Here is a 16602-nt window from a genome sequence, read left to right as displayed (position 1 = left end):
ATTCATTTTTAAAAATGTACAGATAGGCTTTCCTGTATTGCTGGATATTCCCTCAAAGAATTTTAACCTAATATAGCTTCATGTTCAAAGCCTTTCTCAACAAAACTATGGGTATAAACTGAAATCCTGGGGTTTTTTAAATATCCTGTGACCACAGGGTCTAAGTGTCAAATTTTTTCTTCTGAATTATCATAATTTTTATTAGCACACAACTGATCTAACAAATTTTACAAATTTTGATAGTTAATTAAACATAAAGTTCAAATTTTATTGAAAATGCACCCTTTAATGAGATTTATGGGACTTTTCCCCCCCTAATTGGTTTATATGGCTATTACTGCTAGAATAAGACAGGGTTAATTAGCAACAATTTAATCTTATTTTCCTTGTCCCTTTTTTTTTTTAATGTAAACCCTGAAAAAGCTTGTTCACATAAATAGATGTGAATGGAAAGAGCTTTGTTACAGCACTGACCCTATACGCTCTACACTCCCTCAGCATTTTATCCACAAATCAATTTTTGATGGTCTAACAACTGACAATTTGATTGGGTTCTCCTTCAATATTATAGAGAGTAAAGATTTGAAAACCACCAAAGTTACTAATGAATTCGTCATCCAGAATTAAATCACTTTCCCCTAACCAATACCAATACTTCAAATTGTCCCTTTGCCCAAGATGAAGCACAAAGCAGGATGGGGGCCCGAAAAGAGGTCTGCCTTTGTTTGGCAAAGTGGAGACGAGAGACTGCGAAAGAAGAGGTGGAAAAGGAGAACTTGCGACCTCAGATCAGTTTTAGGAGAATATGTGGATGTTGGGGATCTAGAAGCTGATTCTCTGAAAGTTATCCCCACGCCCAGGTACCACTTAGGGTCTTCAGGTACCTCCAAGGGACCAGATATCCCAGTCTGACGACAACTAACCAAGAGTGCCCCATGACCAAAGCATTCCCTTAAAAAATGTAATATCTTTTGATTTGCTGGCCCCTGCTTAAAATCTTCTAACGACTCATCCCACACTTAAAGAAATTAAAACCGAACCTCCTCACTATGGCCTCTAAGGTCCTACCTCATCTCACTATCCTACGAAACCACACTGGCCTTCTCCACGTCCCTGGATGGCCACCAGTGCTGCCCACCACAGGCCCCTTGCCCCTGCCATTCCCTCTGCTTGCCGCCTGGCTGCTCCCACACAGCCTCCAGACTTCAGCTCATATGTCACCTCCAACCACCTAAGCATGCTATCCATCCCCTTATTCCCTACCACAGCAACTGAATTCTTGATAGTTCCTACTGTAAGCATAACTATTTTGTTTTGTTTACAATAATGTCTGACTTCCCTACTACACGCAAACAGGTCTTGTTCAGTGTTTTACGTCCAGCACCCAGCACACTGCCTGATGCTCAACACATGTCTGTAGACAGGATGGTGTATGCACGCCATGGGAAAGTGAGGTTGGGGGGGCGTGTCCTAACAGCTGTCAGTGCAACCTTATTTTAAAACAAAGCCATATTCATTATTAGAGTATAGATACCCCAAATGCCAAAGAGAAAGATATATCACAGATAATGTTAAATACATAAACACAGACATATCCCAAGACTTCAGACAGCATCCAAAGTGGCCAGAGAAACTTAGCATGGATTTGCCCCCATTTTTTTCCTTACCTCTGTTCTTGAGACTGATCCTCCATATCTTCTTCAGAATCACCCTATTGAGAAAGAACATGCTTTAACAGTTGTTTCAAAGAAACACAAAATTTCCCAAAACACAAAAACAGTTCTTCAAATCCCACAGGGGTGGTGAACTTGTCTATAACAGTGCCTGGCACACAGCAGGCACTCAATAAATACTTATTGAAAAAAAGAATGACACTAGAACGGCACCACTGAAAGCCAGAAATTCCCAAGTGATCCCTTACATGTTCACTGTAAGTAAACATTCTACCTGTTTAAAATCGCCACCAAAACACAGTCTCAAAATTGGTTTGACATCACTCCTCTCTCCAAGAGCCTTTTTTTGGTGTTTAAGTTTAATCGCACAAGATAAAATTTAATGATAATTAAAATCCCCAAACATAAAGAATCCCCTAAATGAGCACCTGATAGATTTTGACTTATAAGTGGCATAAATATCTCACTCAAATGCGCTTCCAAAATCTTCTCTGAGACCTACCATGCCACACTGTGACCAGAAGTCACATACCAGGTGGGTAAAAAGAGAAGGTGCTTGCAACAGAAGCAAAAGGGCAGATCCAATTAAACGCCGCCTCGGCACTTGCCCGGCACCCGTGCTCTTGGCACGGCTCTATCCTCTCCCGAAGCTGCACCGCTGGCTGCGGAAAACACCCACCCTTCCTGTGCCTCCAGCTCCCCCAGCCCAAGGCTCTCCTGGTCGCCCTGCCCCCCATCCTCCTGGACCCAGACCCCGCTTCACTAACGCCCTCTGACTGTTAACCCACTCTTGGAGCCACAGGGCCCCAATCCCTATCTGCAGCCCCAGCTTCTCACTCCACCACACATGGAGATAAACACCAACCTTCCCACAGGAGCCAAGGCTCGGGCAGGTTAGGTCAGACCCCACAGTACGTGCAGGACCACTTAACCCACAGCTGCGGCCCCACCGCCAAACACCTCCAGGCTCTACGCACTGTCTCCCCAGAAACAACGACACCAGACTTCTCAACGCCAGGGGTCCCTGCCAAGGGAAGGGCCCTCGTGTGTCCAAGAGGCCGTCACACCCCCTGCCCCTGGGAAAACCTGAGGGTCGTCCTACACGGCTCTCCTGCCGTCACCTCCAAGCGTGAAGGTCTCTACCCGCTCATCAGAAATACAGCTCAGACCTGTCCTCCTCCACCCCTCCTGCCGGCAAATCGGCCCAAGCCGTCCGCACCCCAGGCCTGCACCACCACTGCTGACGGGCTTCCACTCTAAGACTGCTGTCTTTCCAGGATGTGGAGAAAAGGGAACCCTCATCCACTGCTGGCAGGAATGCAAACTGCTGCAGCCACGGTGGAAAACAGTACAGAGGTTCCTCAAAAAACTCAAAACAGAGCTACCATATGACCTAGCAATTCCACTCCTGGGTATATATCCGAAAAAAAACAAGAACACTAAATCGAAAAGATACACGCACCCCAACGGTCACAGCAGCACTATTCCCAGTAGCCAAGATACGGACGCAGCCCAAGTGCCCATCAACAGATGAACAGATAAAGAAGATGTGATACACACACACACACACACACACACACACACACTGGACTACTACTCAGCCATAAAAAGAATGAAATTTTGCTATTTGCAGCAACATGGATAGACCTGAAGGGTATTATACTTAATGAAATAAATCAGAGAAAGACAAATACTACATTATATCACTTACATGTGGAATCTAAAAAAATACACCAAACTAGTGAATGAAACAAAAAAGAAACAGACTTACCAATCTAGAGAACAAACTAGCAGTCACCAGGGGGAGAGGCAAGATAGGGGTAGGGGACTAAGAGACACAAACTACTGTGTATAAAATAAATAAGCTACAAGGATATATTGCACAGTACAGGGAATATAGCCAATGTTTTATAATAACTATAAATGGAGGATAACCTTTAAAAATTGTGAATCACTATGTTGTACACCCCAAATTTATCTAATATTGTACTTCAATTACACCCCAATTAAAAAAAAAATTTTTTTAAAGATTGCTGCCTTCAACCCAGCCCATGTGCCACTGTGAGACCAATCTTTTTCAACATCAGTCGTTACTTACGGACCCAGCAGTCAAGGTCACCGTGTTAATCTCTGCTCAAGAACCAACCTCCAAGCTCCTGAACCTGGAATTGAGCAACGGTCACTTGACCTTGACACACCCATCCCAATCTCTACAGCCACACTTCAGCAGGGCTCTGGCTCCCATTCAAAGCATAAAACACACCTCCCCTGTGAGGCTCTGGGCTAATGCAGGTCTCCAAGCGGCCACTCCCTCCCCAAAGCCTTAACAGACCCTCCAATACACACTGCTCCTCTCTCCCTCCTCTCCGTTCCTACATTTCAGCACTTGGATCCAGCTTTATCTCCCCAACAACACCGAGCTCTCAAAGGGCGGGGACCAAACCCCGTAATTTCTCCCCACTCCCTCTTGGCAGTGCCTCCGGACCTTGCTAGCTATTCTAATTCTCTCACAGCTTTCAGGGGCTGGCGCAAATACCAAGTACAGGCCTCCTCAAAGAGACCTACCTTGACCTCTTGAAGTAAAACTGCAACTCCCATCACCCAAATCTTCCTCCAATCTGCCACCATATAGCATTGATGCCCTTCTAACAAACTGCATAACTTATAATTTATTCTATTTCTTACTTATTCTCTATATGCCTCCATTAAACTGCCAGCTCCACAAGGGCAGTGATTTTCTTTTTTTGTTCCCCATGACATCCCCAGTACTTAAAACAGTGCTCAGCCCACAGTACATGCTCCATAAATGTCTGCAGGGCTAAGCACAGTCTAGGTGTTTCTTAAATACTAGTGGGTATCGCCCCACACCTGTGAGATGGCTATCATCAAAAAGACAAGAGATAACAAAGGTCGGTGAGGATGTGGAGAAAAGGCAGCCCTCATGCACTGCTGGTGGGATTGTAATCTGGTGCAGCCACTATAGCAAATAGTACAGAGGTTCCTCAAAAAATTAAAAATAGAACTACCATATGACCCAGCAATTCCACCTCTGGGTATTTATCCAAAGAAACCTGAAACACTAACTTGAAAAGATATATATACACCTATGTTCACTGCAGCATTATATATAATAGCCAACACACAGAAGCAACCTAAGTGTCCACTGATAGATGAATGGATAAAGAAGATGTGGTATGTATATACACTGGAGTATTACTCAGCTATAAAAAGGAATGAAATCTTGCCATCTGTGACAACATGAATAGACTTGGAGGGCATTATGCTAAGTGAAATAAGTCACACAGAGAAAGACAAATACCATATGACCTCACTTACTTGTGGAATCTTAAACAAAACAAAACAGAACAGAACACCAAGTCCACAGATACAGAGAACAGATTGGTAGTTCCCAGAGGCAGAGGTGGGGAGTGGGCAAAATGGATGAAGGGTGTCAGAATGTACCAACTTCCATTTAAAAATAAATAAGAAATGGGGGATGTAATACACAGCATAGTGACTACAGTTAATAACACTGTACTGCATTATTTGAAATTTGCTAAGAGAGTAGATCTTTTTTTTTTTGAGAGTAAATCTTAAAAGTTCTCATCACAAGAAAAAAAAATTTTTGTAACTATGTACGGTAATGGATCTTAACTAGACTTATTGTGGTGATTATTTTGCAAAGCTTCAAATATAGAATTATTATGCTGTACACCTGAAATTAATATAACACTATATGTGAATAATAGCTGAATAAAAATTTTTCCAATAAAAAAATTTTAAATACCAGTAGATATAACTATTTTTAAAACTTCATTTGGACTTCTCTGGCGGCACAGTGGTTAAGAATCCGCCTGCCAACGCAGGGGACACAGGTTCGAGCCCTGGTCTGGGAAATCCCTCAGGCCGCGGAGCAACTAAACTCATGTTCCACAACTACTGAAGCCCGCGCGCCTAGAGCCCATGCTCTGCAACAAGAGAAGCCACCGCAATGAGAAGCCCGTGCACTGCAATGAACAGTAGCCCCCTCTCGCCGCAACTAGAGAAAGCCTGTGCGCAGCAACAAAGACCCAGTGCAGCCAAAAATAAATTAATTAATTAAAAGCAAAAATTTCATTAAGCAAACCTTCCTAATTCAAAACATAACATAAAATTACTTCTCTCGGACACAGGCACCTTATCACCACCATACTACTTTCCTGGTCAGACTGTGCTAAAACTCATACAGTAGCAAAGTGGCCAAAAGCTTGGGCTCTGGAGCCAAACTCCTCCTGGATTCAAATCCCACCACTGCTGTGCGTGTTCTTATCGCCTTGGGCAAGTCACTTACCCTCTGTGTGCCTCAATTTCCTCATCTGAAATCAGCTCACAATACTTCATAGTTTTTAGGATCTTAATATGAATTAAGACTCGTAAAGGGCTAAACAATGCCAGTAGTATTCAACCCATGTTGGTTGTTCTTTTTCTATGTTAATAGTGGAATTTGATTCAACCAAAAAGAAATTTCTATGACAAAAAGATTTCCAAATGCTAGTCAATGCTTCCCAGCCTGGGGCGAGAGACTATTACCTCACAAGGTACCTGAGATACTCATTGTGCCACTTCCTGTTTCACTTTCTACCAATTTCTCTTATCTACACGCTCAGGCCTTAAGTGGGCAAAATAAACAAGACGTGGGATTTTTCAAAGCAGAAACATTCTTATTCATCACTGTACCGCAGGGGTCTATCTGGGCCAGGCCCGGGCCAGCTGTTTGCTCGATGGACTAACAAGGCCAGGATCGCACAGCCTCCCCATCCCATCCCAGACCAACATGCTTCTGCGTCAGGAAACAGCTCCTACTCGGCACCTATGTCCACGCCCCAAACCCAGCCACGGCCCTCGGGAGTGAGGCTTCTCACCCCAGTAAAGTCTGAACGGACTAGATGAACAAACTGTAGATTGCCCTTCTTGCTCCTAGAACTGATACAGAAATGTGACTATTAAACAGTAATTGGAACTCAACGCCTAAGGCATTCCACCTGCCATCTTCAGAAGTGGCTAACCTCATGAACAGGGAAACTGGACAAGACACTGGGCACTGCCTTTCCTCCACCAGGAAGAACCCCGAAGGCCTACTGCACGCACAACATCGTGGCCACAACGGGGCACCCAAGCGTAGATGCCCAAACCCTCTTAAGGGGAGCCCAGTTAGGGCAATAAGGCACACACAAGACAAAGGAAAAAATCCAGACACTCGAGAAACTCAAAGGGGAGGAGAAATGGAGACAGTGTCACGGCCAAGCTAAGGGTCAGGAAGGACTGATCTTGGACAAACGGCAGGGCAATAGCGTTTGTGCTTTCATTCAACAGATGCACGTTGGGCCTGCGCGGGTCAGGGGGCAGGCGAGTGTTCCAGAGGACTGAGCGGAGCTGCAGACAAGGTCACACTGCAAAGGGCCCCGAGGGCCACAGTGGCTCACAGGGGGTCAGGGAAGTTTCTGACCTTGAAGGCGGAGTAAGAAGGCGCACAAAGCAGTACCTTGCACACAGGCAATCACTTCTTGACAATAAAACATTTGACGAAAACATTTGTTTGGCTTCTATAACATCACTACTCTGGAGTCAGTGCAGGGAAGCATGAATGAAGCAGAGAGTCAGAGAAGAAAAATCCTGTAAATCTAAGAACAAAATTACATGTTTTTTCTTCCTTCTCATTATCACCATGGATCAAGTTTTAATGTTCTTACACCAAAACATTTTACAACATAAAAGAGTGTATAACAAAAAGATATGAATAATGTAACTTATCTATGCAACTCCTGGGCACATGATAGTACTGTGTTATCTGCACCGGTTCAGCCCCTTCCAAGCAGGAAAGCTGTTCCATGCTCTCCAGTGACCAAATCTAGGGGTCAGATGAGATACTGCCAAAAGAACAGGTAAGCTATATTAAGCGCTTACTAAATTCAAGGCACTCAATCCTCACAAGATCCTCTGAGATTGGCACCACTATTAACCCCATTTTGCAGATGAAGAAACCAAGGACAGAGAGGTGGAAAGCGATGGAGCCCTAAGTCAAATCCTGGAAGCCAGGCCAGAGGGATTTATAGGGCTGGCAGTTCATAACAATGCAATTATTATATCTGGTTTTACTAATGATGCATTATTCAAGTTCTTGGTCACTTAAGAGACCCACTAAAAAAAGAAAAAGAAAAGAAAAAGGCCCAATCTATAGAAAACATGTCCAAAATAGATAACTGTATAAACAATGAGTGTTGGCAAATGTTAGTATTCAGTTTTTTAATGCCACATCTTCGGACGCTCCTGTTTCACTGATCATTGACAAATCTTAGCTTCTGAAGTCATCTTTTAAGTCTTCTGAAGGGAACCCAACTTACAAAGTAGGCAGAAAACCCTCAAATTTACATAACACCTATAAATATTCTCTTTTCAACAGACTCCCTGACACACATGAGGGAACTTTTTCTGAAAAAATTCAAACTACTTTGAAAAGAATTCCCTAAAAATAACTCTCTTCAGAACTCTGTGCAGTTTATACACACACACACACACACACACACACACACACGTGCAGTTTGGATAGATATGCAGCTTAGATAAATATAGACAGACAGACCCATATCTATCCTCCCCGCCACCGAGGTACATGTAGGGTAAAACAGTCTCTAAAAAATACACATATAGATGGAGTATTTAGAAAATGATTTTGAATATCAGTTTCACTTTCATTATAGCTTCGATTAAAAGAGCTTAGGTATAAATGCTTCTATAGTGAGTATTCCAGAGAACAGCTTCTAAAATTCTAACATTTTTTACCAAAACAAACTGTATTATACATACAAACAAAACCAGAAATTAAGATTTACATAAAATCACTTTTGAGCCTATAAATAAAATCATTCATCATATCAGGGGCTTTGACATTTCCATCTCTGAGCACAGAGACTGAGCCTTTGACTAATGCTATAACAAATGAAAGTCTATCATTTCCTTTCCTTTCAGTCTGGGTTGGCTTCCCACACTAACCAGGGAGAGGTAGAGTATGACTGAGTAAAAATGCAAAAATGTACAGATATACACCAGTGCTTCTCAACCGGGGCAGTTCTGCTCCCCAGGGACAGCTGGCAAGGTCTGGAGACATTTTTAGCTGTCACAACTTGCGGGGAGGGAGGAGTGACTGCCACTGGCATCTAGCGGGTAGAGGCAGAGATGCTCCCAGGACAGCCCCCCACAATAAAGAATTCTCCAGCCCAAAATGTCACTAACGCCTCTGCTGAAAACTCCGATAGACACAAATATGACTATACTGCATTTGTGAAAAGTCAATATGCCCAATGTTCAGCGTGGTTCTCTCAGCAGGAGTTGAGTGATTTCTATTTCGTTCTTTTCATCTTTCTGCATTTTTGTAACACTACACATCTGCCCTTTACAATGGGGGGGGGAATCTATTTAGGAATAAACTTTTAAGAGGAGGACAGACTATCTGCTCCGCATCCTGATGCGGCCTTTTCTCCAAGGACTGGTCTCATTCAGCCTGCCGGCCTTCAGGGAAGGTCCAGTACATTTTCCTCTAAAAAACTCACTCTCCACCTTGAAGCTGTTATTCATTAGCCCTGGTTAAAATGAATATTCCAAGTACCTCAAAACCAGCCCTCTAAATGCTCCACATAGGAAGAAGAACAGTGCAATGTAAAACTGCACAGCCTCGCCAGTGAAGTTATAGCTACACATCCTGTTTTCTAAACAGCCACAAGAGACAACATAGAATTAAGTGCTGCCACCAATGTGAGACGTAATGAACATCTTAAAAATTACCGGCACACAAGCTCACTATTCCCTTACAATTCAAACCACTCCCCCACCCATCCACAACATGCATTTGGCGTCACTCCTGTCGCTGATGAAAAACAGTCAACAACATTATATTTAAATGTGTACATCTGCAGTCAATGAGAAATTCTCCTAAAAGTGAAATCTTAAACACAGAGGCTTTGCAGTACTCTATCTATTGAAGCGGTAAATCTGATGATGCCAGATTCCCAACAACTCATTAGTAATGATTTTTCCACATGCAATCATTATATCACACGGGGCGGGGGTAGGGGGGAATCCGAAACCTGAAATTCAAGTTCTTAACAAGAGGGTGTATTCCAACACAAATTAAAGGCACTTGGACAAGACCCAAGATTACAATCCTTTGAAGGCACATCTTCATCCCAAAGCTACTTAACGCTAACGGCAAGGACCACTCACTAACATTTCTGAAATCAATATTCCATCCTCCCGTGGTCCTCGGGCACACAGCACGGCTCACGCAGAGATCAGGCACGGGGCCCTCGCCCACCCCGGACCACTGGCGGCCGAGGGGCCCGCCCTTCCCCTCTGCACCGCCGCCGCCGGCCGCGGCCCTGCTGAGGCGGCCTCGGCTCCCACCTCCTGAACTTGGGGCCGGCGTGACTCACGCCCTGTCACATGGCACGGGAGGAGGCCGGGCAGGCCACCGTGGCCAGGTGTTCAGGCTCAGCCCGACCGTTTATTTGCATTGCAAAGTGGCCCGAGCGCCGGTGCCGCCGTGAGAGCCGGCGGCCTCCGGGCCTCTCCTCCCTTGCACCCGCGCAGCCGCCCCGTCACCTGGCCGTCCTCACCTGAGTGGGCAGCAGGAGTTCCCCTTCCTCCGCCTGCCACAGCTCCACCACGTTCGGCAAGGGCTCGATCGCTGCACCAACACCAAAAAACACACCGCGTTTTTAATGCACGGAAAAGAAACGCTTCCTGTTTCCCGATTGTCCCCCCGTGCACCCGCCTCACCAAAACAAGCCTCCCTTCCCTTCTAGAAGCGGAGGCCACCCGAGGAGTGAGCCGAAGATCGGGACACAATGGACGGGGTGCGAGCCGGTGGCCCCTCGGACGTGCGGGCTCGGGGGCTCTAGCGCTGGGGGGACGGAGAGGAGAGGCCACCCCGCGGGACCCTGCGCTCCGCATCCCGCAGCAGCTGGGACGGGCGTGTGCGGGACACGGCCCGGGCGGCCAGGCTAGGGGAACAAAGCTGCAGGAAGCCGCGGCGGGGCCCCAGCGCGCGCCACACAAAGCGGGGGCTGCGCCCAGGGCGCCCGGGGCCCGCGCACAAAGGCTCCGAGGCGCGCGCGGCTAGCGGTCCGCGCCGCGGTCCCCGAGCCCCGCGACTTCCCAGCTTTCTGTTGGCGGGGGGCGGAGGGGGCCGGAGGGGACGCCGCGGTGAGCAAAGGGGACCAGCCCGGAATTGCAACTGCTTTCCTTCCTCCTTTCCCGTTCCTCCCCTCGCCCTCTTATAGCTTTCAGCAGTTCCCCCAAAAGAAAGGGGGGGCAGGGTGGAGAGGGAAGCCAGCGGAGCGGCGCCTGGCTGACCTTGTCCCTGAGCCCCTCCCGGGCGACAGCAGGGCAGGAGGACCTGGAAGACGCCCAGCAGGAGGTTCACGGCCGCGGCGGTGAGGCAGTAGCAGCCCGGCTGCGGGCGTCGGAGCCCCGCCATGCTGCTGCTCGCGCTCCTCTGCGCTGCTCGCCGCGCTCGCCTCTCGCTAGCTGGCGCCCCGGCCTCCTCGCCCCGGGCCCGCCCCCGCGCCGCCTGCCCCGCCCCTCCCCGCGCCGCGTCGCCTCCGCCCCCGCCGCCGCCGCCGCCGCCGCCGCCGCCGCCGCAGCTGCTGCAGGCCAGCCTCGGGCGCGCCGCTCGCTCCGCGCGTGTGCGCCACAGATAGGGAGGGACGGAGCGCGGCGGGGCGCGGGGAACGTGGACAATGAGAAGGCCGCGGCCGCCGCCCCGCCCGGCTCGGAGCACATGGCTGCGGGTCCGCCCCGCGGCGCCCTGCGGCTGCCCCGCCTCGAGGCTGGGGGGCCCGGGCACGTTCCGCGGGCGTGACAGGGGCGCCGAGAGCTGGCGGGAGGGGCTCCCGGGCCACTATCGCCAAGAACTTTGGGGCGGTTTCTGCTTTGTCTGGGCACGCGGGCCACGATCGGGTTATTACCCACAGGGGCAGGGGCGGCGGTGGGAGGTGGCAATGAGGAGTTGCCCAGCGAGAGGCCCCAGACAGGGTATTAGTGGAAATAATGCAGTGGTTGTCAGGAAGGGCGAGTGCAGCCACATGGCTACTGCCAGTTCTGCAGCGAGGATATCCGGTGGCTGCAAAGTCTGTAATTTAGAATTTAAAAGAGCTCTCCCAAGACCCGAGAGGCTGACCTCAGCGCCGCGTGGCGGTGGTGGCCCCGGCACCCTCTGTGGAGACGGTCCAGTTTGTGACAGGTGGGGAAGCCTCTTCCTAGGGGGTTTAGAGCTTTAAAGACCCTGCACACACTCCTTTCGGATTCCTATTGCAAAATTTAGTCAGCCTCTTCTGAAACCTGGTTGGGGTCAAGGACGTGGTGAGTTGCTGTCTCTGACATTCACGGGGTAATATAAGTGATACTTGGAAATATATCTTTTGATGCCTATAACTAAAAAGTACGTCTAAGATCTGAGATCTCTTTTAAGTTAATATCATGCCCTTGCCAGCGGTATCAGGAGCAAGGTTTTTTCGGGGATCTATTTGCGCGACCTGGAAGTACTGGCAATCTTAAGATATTTCTAATTTGCTGCTTCCAGAGTAGCTTGTATGAAATTCAGAGAATATGAGCCATGTAGAACGAAGAGGGGAAGTGACCGTGGCACACCTGTCTGCTTACATTGATCCTCTATTTAATTGCTTCTGGTGCCTTAGAGTCTAGACAATGGCAAAGCAGTGGTCGAATAGCAGGACAGATGCGGGGAAGGACTAAATCAATTATGGATCCTCTCTGTCCCAAGGACATAACACAGTACTGTGAACCCAATCTCACACTGTCTTTAAACAAGGTTAAATAGCCTAATTGCTTGGCCAGAACTAAACATTTAAGAAGATTAGCACAAATATAAAACCTCGATGTGAAAAAAAAGAAGGGCACTTTGCATTATCCACTCTCCAGTATTCCCTCTGTCCCTTGCCTTTTTTTCTATGTTGCCTGCCAGCATCTACCTTTCATTAGCAAGGATCTCCAGTCCCATCCCAACACGTCCCTTCTTTTTTCTCTTAGTTTCACTTCTCTAGTTTTGCATTTGCCCCTTGGGCTCTGAAGGTCTTTCTTCTACTGTGTTAAGGGGGCCTTCTATGACAAGAACACTTGCCCAGCCCACTTCGGCAGTAACTGCACTTTCAAAGTTTGTTTCTACATGAAAGTTCTCTCATTGGCCTATTTATTTACAATACGTATTTTTAAGTCCACTTAGGACCATACTACTTAGAAAGGAAAGCAAGCAAACATCAACAGCCTAACAGGTTTTATTCAACAGGTTTAATAAACAGACACAACCCAGAACTTTACTAATTTTTAAATTATTTTACTTTTTAGTAAAAGTCTTTCTCACACCAACCAGTATCTCAGAATCAATGGAAATGGCTTAAAAGATAGAAGAAAATTGCTATGGACCATATATAAACACAGCTCTATTTTTTCTTCTACTGAAGCTTTTGAAAGGCCAGCTTAATTTTTCAAGTTGTAGTCTTGTGGACTTTACAAAGTTGGTAATGCTATTTGACTGTTGTTCAAAAAGCCAGAAGCATGTATCTGCAGTGCCATGAGGTTGGAGAGGGATACAGGGTTACACAGCTGTCTTCTTAGATAAATCTCACCTAATTAGCCTTCTCGGGAGGTATTTTTCATGCTGACTCATGAACAACAGGAAAGTTATGGCCCATTAAGTAGCATCCATGTTTTGAAGTAAATTTGTTCCCCAAAGAAGAGTCTGTGTCATTTGTGCTATATTTCCATTATTCCCCTGTGGATAATAGGTATTCTATTAGAGCTGGAAAAACTTTGGCTATTACGTAATAGTCTAACTGCCTCATTTTACAGAAGAAACTGAAACCCAGAAAGGATGAGAAATATCCAAGTTATAGTGGCAGAGTTATGGAGAAGTATGTATGAAATAATGTTAACTGGAAGAAAATTAATGTAAACATGAATTAACTCAATATGCAAATTATATACAGAAGATTAAAGGGTGGAAGAGACACAGGAGATATTTTACTAGAGTGTATCAATTTTAAATTAGATCCGTGTAATTTTTTTTTAAACCACTCCTAAAATCAACTAAATCTATACTTATTTTAAACATGCAAGACATTGACCATGCTTTTGACTTACTTTACCCTTGTTCTTTTTTTCTTAATGAGTACAGATGAAAACCAAGCAAGTTTATAAATGTGAGTTATAGCTCGACACATCCTGCGTAAAGTTGACGGGGAAGGGTCAAGCCCAAATCACCTATATCTAATCCAGAGAAGATTCAACACACCAGGTCACAAGGTGGTGGTAAAGATTAAATGAGATACTGTAGGGTAAGCATCCAGGATAGGGGCTCAATCAATGCTAGTAATGGTATTACCCTGTGTTCACGTTGTGGGGACGTGCCAGACTATCATGAATACGGTAAATCTGATACTGATGTTCAGTTACTCGAATTACCTCTTCATTGCCATTCACTGTCATCTCTTATCACTCAGACATGCTGGAAATGGGAATGATTAATGAAAATGTACAGGTAGCAGCTGTTTTCTAGCTCATCTATTCATACATTTCTAAGTCTTTTATCAAATCATCACCACCGTCATTGTTGGGATGCAAGCCTCATCCTCGCCTGGGAGGAAATGCCCAGAAGGGATGGTTTTTGAGCTTGGCAGAAACCTAGGGATTATGGTCACGTACTCTTGAGATGCAAACCTCCCCCTTGACTCAAGAGGACCCCTCTTACTCTTTCTTCCATTTCATCTCATCTCAGGAAGCATCAATTAAGTATTCACACCTGTCTTAAACTACTCTGTTGTGTTTTTTTGTTTGGTTGGGTTTTTGTTTTTGTTTTTGGCCGAGCCATGTGGCATGGGAGATCTTAGATCTTAGTTCCCTGACTAGGGATAGAACGCTTCCCCCCTGCAATGGAGGCAGGAGTCAGTAACCACCGGACTGCCTGGGGAGTCCTGTTCTGTTAATACATTGTCCTTTTCTGCTGTGGGAACATCAAACAGTTTGGGGGAGCAACAGTATTCACAGTTAAAAATAGTCATCTTTCTCCATGTTTTTTTTTTTTTTTTTTTTTTTTTTTTGCGGTATGCGGGCCTCTCACTGTTGTGGCCTCTCCCGTTGCGGAGCACAGGCTCCGGATGCGCAGGCTCAGCGGCCATGGCTCACGGGCCCAGCCGCTCCGCGGCATATGGGATCCTCCCGGACCGGGGCACGAACCCGTATCCCCTGCATCGGCAGGCGGACTCTCAACCACTGCGCCACCAGGGAGGCCCTCTCCATGTTTTTTTAAACTCATAAAACTGTACAATAAAAAGGGTAAATTTTACTGAATAAAAGTTAATTAAATTGATTAAAATTTTTATTAGCTTTTTAAAAAATTAAAGACAAAATTTGTAAAGAGAGGCTAGAATGTGATTTACACAGGATGCCTCGAGTGTGGTCCTGCTACATGTTTAATTATGATTAAATAAATGATACATGAGTGAAAAAAAAAAATAGTCACCTTCCCAGGCTCCTTTGCAACTTGGCATGGCTATTTGGCCGACTTCTGGTCATTGTGATGTAAGCAGACTTCTACTGGCATGGCTTCAAGGAAAGCTACTGTTTTCCTGACGAAGACGAATAGACTCAGCTAGTACAAGAGTTTTGCTCTGTGTTCCTCTTCCTGATGGAATATAGATGTGATGCCCAGAGGTTTGGCAGCCTTCAGACAAGCCTGAGGACACAAACTACCCGCTGAGGATGGTGCACTGGAAAGGCAGAAGTCTTGATCCTAGAGGAATTATAGAATTGCTGGATTGTCTACCTTTTAACATCTTGTTTTGTAAGGAAAAGTAACCCCTTCTTATTGTGGTCAAGTTTTCTGTTACTTCCTGTCAAAAACAATCGCAAGTGAGAGAAAGAAAAAACCAATACAAAACTGAAAGTGAGTCATAATCATTAACACTAACCAGTCTCAAAGATATTAACAGAATGCTCATACGACAAGAGGAAATAGCAAGTAATACTTGGTTTGTTTTACAAGTGCAGATTAAAAGAACTATCATGTACCATTTTATATCAACTAAATTAGCAAAATGAATAAAAGCAACAAAAGTAAATACTGATTAGAGGGCTGCAGAGAAAGCGTTTAGCACTTAATAAACTAGTTTATTCTCCAGAGGACAGTCTACTCTCCCCAGGGCCATCACTGTAAGTCTGTGTCAGTGGCACTCCCGTCAAGGGCAGCAGACAATCTTTCTACCACCCTCAATCATCTGCTTTGCAGCTTCTGCCTCCTATGCCCAACCTTTGAAAGTAAGAGGACCCCGGGGCTTGGTCCTGGATATTCTCTCTCTCTCTCTCTCTCTCTCTCTCTCTCTCTCTCTCTCTCTCTCTCTCTCTCTCTCTCTCTCTCTCTGAATTCATCCAGCCCTGTATATTTAAATATTATCTATAAGCCGACGAGTCTCAAGTTTAGAATTTTGGCCCGAACCTAAAGTTCCACACTCATATATCCATCCAACTGCCTGCTTGCCATCCACACTTGAATGGCTAATAAGCATCTCAGACGTAACATGTCCAAACTCTTTATCGTACCCATCCAAACCTGTTAAATCCCCGCTCTCCCTAACCTCCAGTCCATGGCAGCACCATCTACCCAGTTGCTCGAGCCAAAAGCCAAGGAGTCATATTTAATTCCTCTTTCCTTTACAGCCTTTAAATCTCTCAGCAAGTCCTGAGGCACTCAGCTCCAGAGTATTTCCCTTACCTCGCCTTTCTTTCTCTACCACTACCCCGCTAGCACCCCATCGCTCACGTAGACTCCTCCAATTGCCCTCTACTGGTCTCTCTGCTTCCACCCTCATCACTTATATATATG

General features: G+C 46.0%; 1 protein-coding gene across 5 annotated transcripts in view; it reads right to left on the bottom strand.

The window, feature by feature from the left end:
- The window catches only part of TMEM131L (transmembrane 131 like), a 162295-nt gene extending 151052 nt beyond the window's left edge, over nucleotides 1-11243 (bottom strand). For all 5 annotated transcript variants that reach the window (XM_081228095.1, XM_081228096.1, XM_081228097.1 and 2 more), the window contains exons 1-3: nucleotides 11061-11243; nucleotides 10322-10392; nucleotides 1668-1711 (exon numbers count right to left, since the gene is read on the bottom strand). In XM_081228095.1, the coding sequence (XP_081084221.1) occupies nucleotides 1668-1711; nucleotides 10322-10392; nucleotides 11061-11184 (239 nt within the window). In that variant the 5' untranslated portion in view covers nucleotides 11185-11243. The remainder of the gene's footprint in view (nucleotides 1-1667; nucleotides 1712-10321; nucleotides 10393-11060) is intronic.
- Nucleotides 11244-16602: the final 5359 nt, after the last annotated feature.

This window comes from Mesoplodon bidens (genome assembly GCF_964165515.1).
Source record: "Mesoplodon bidens genome assembly, chromosome: 1".
NCBI lineage: Eukaryota > Metazoa > Chordata > Mammalia > Artiodactyla > Ziphiidae > Mesoplodon > Mesoplodon bidens.
Note: the sequence above shows the minus strand (reverse complement) of the source record. Positions and strands in the feature narration are given on the sequence as shown.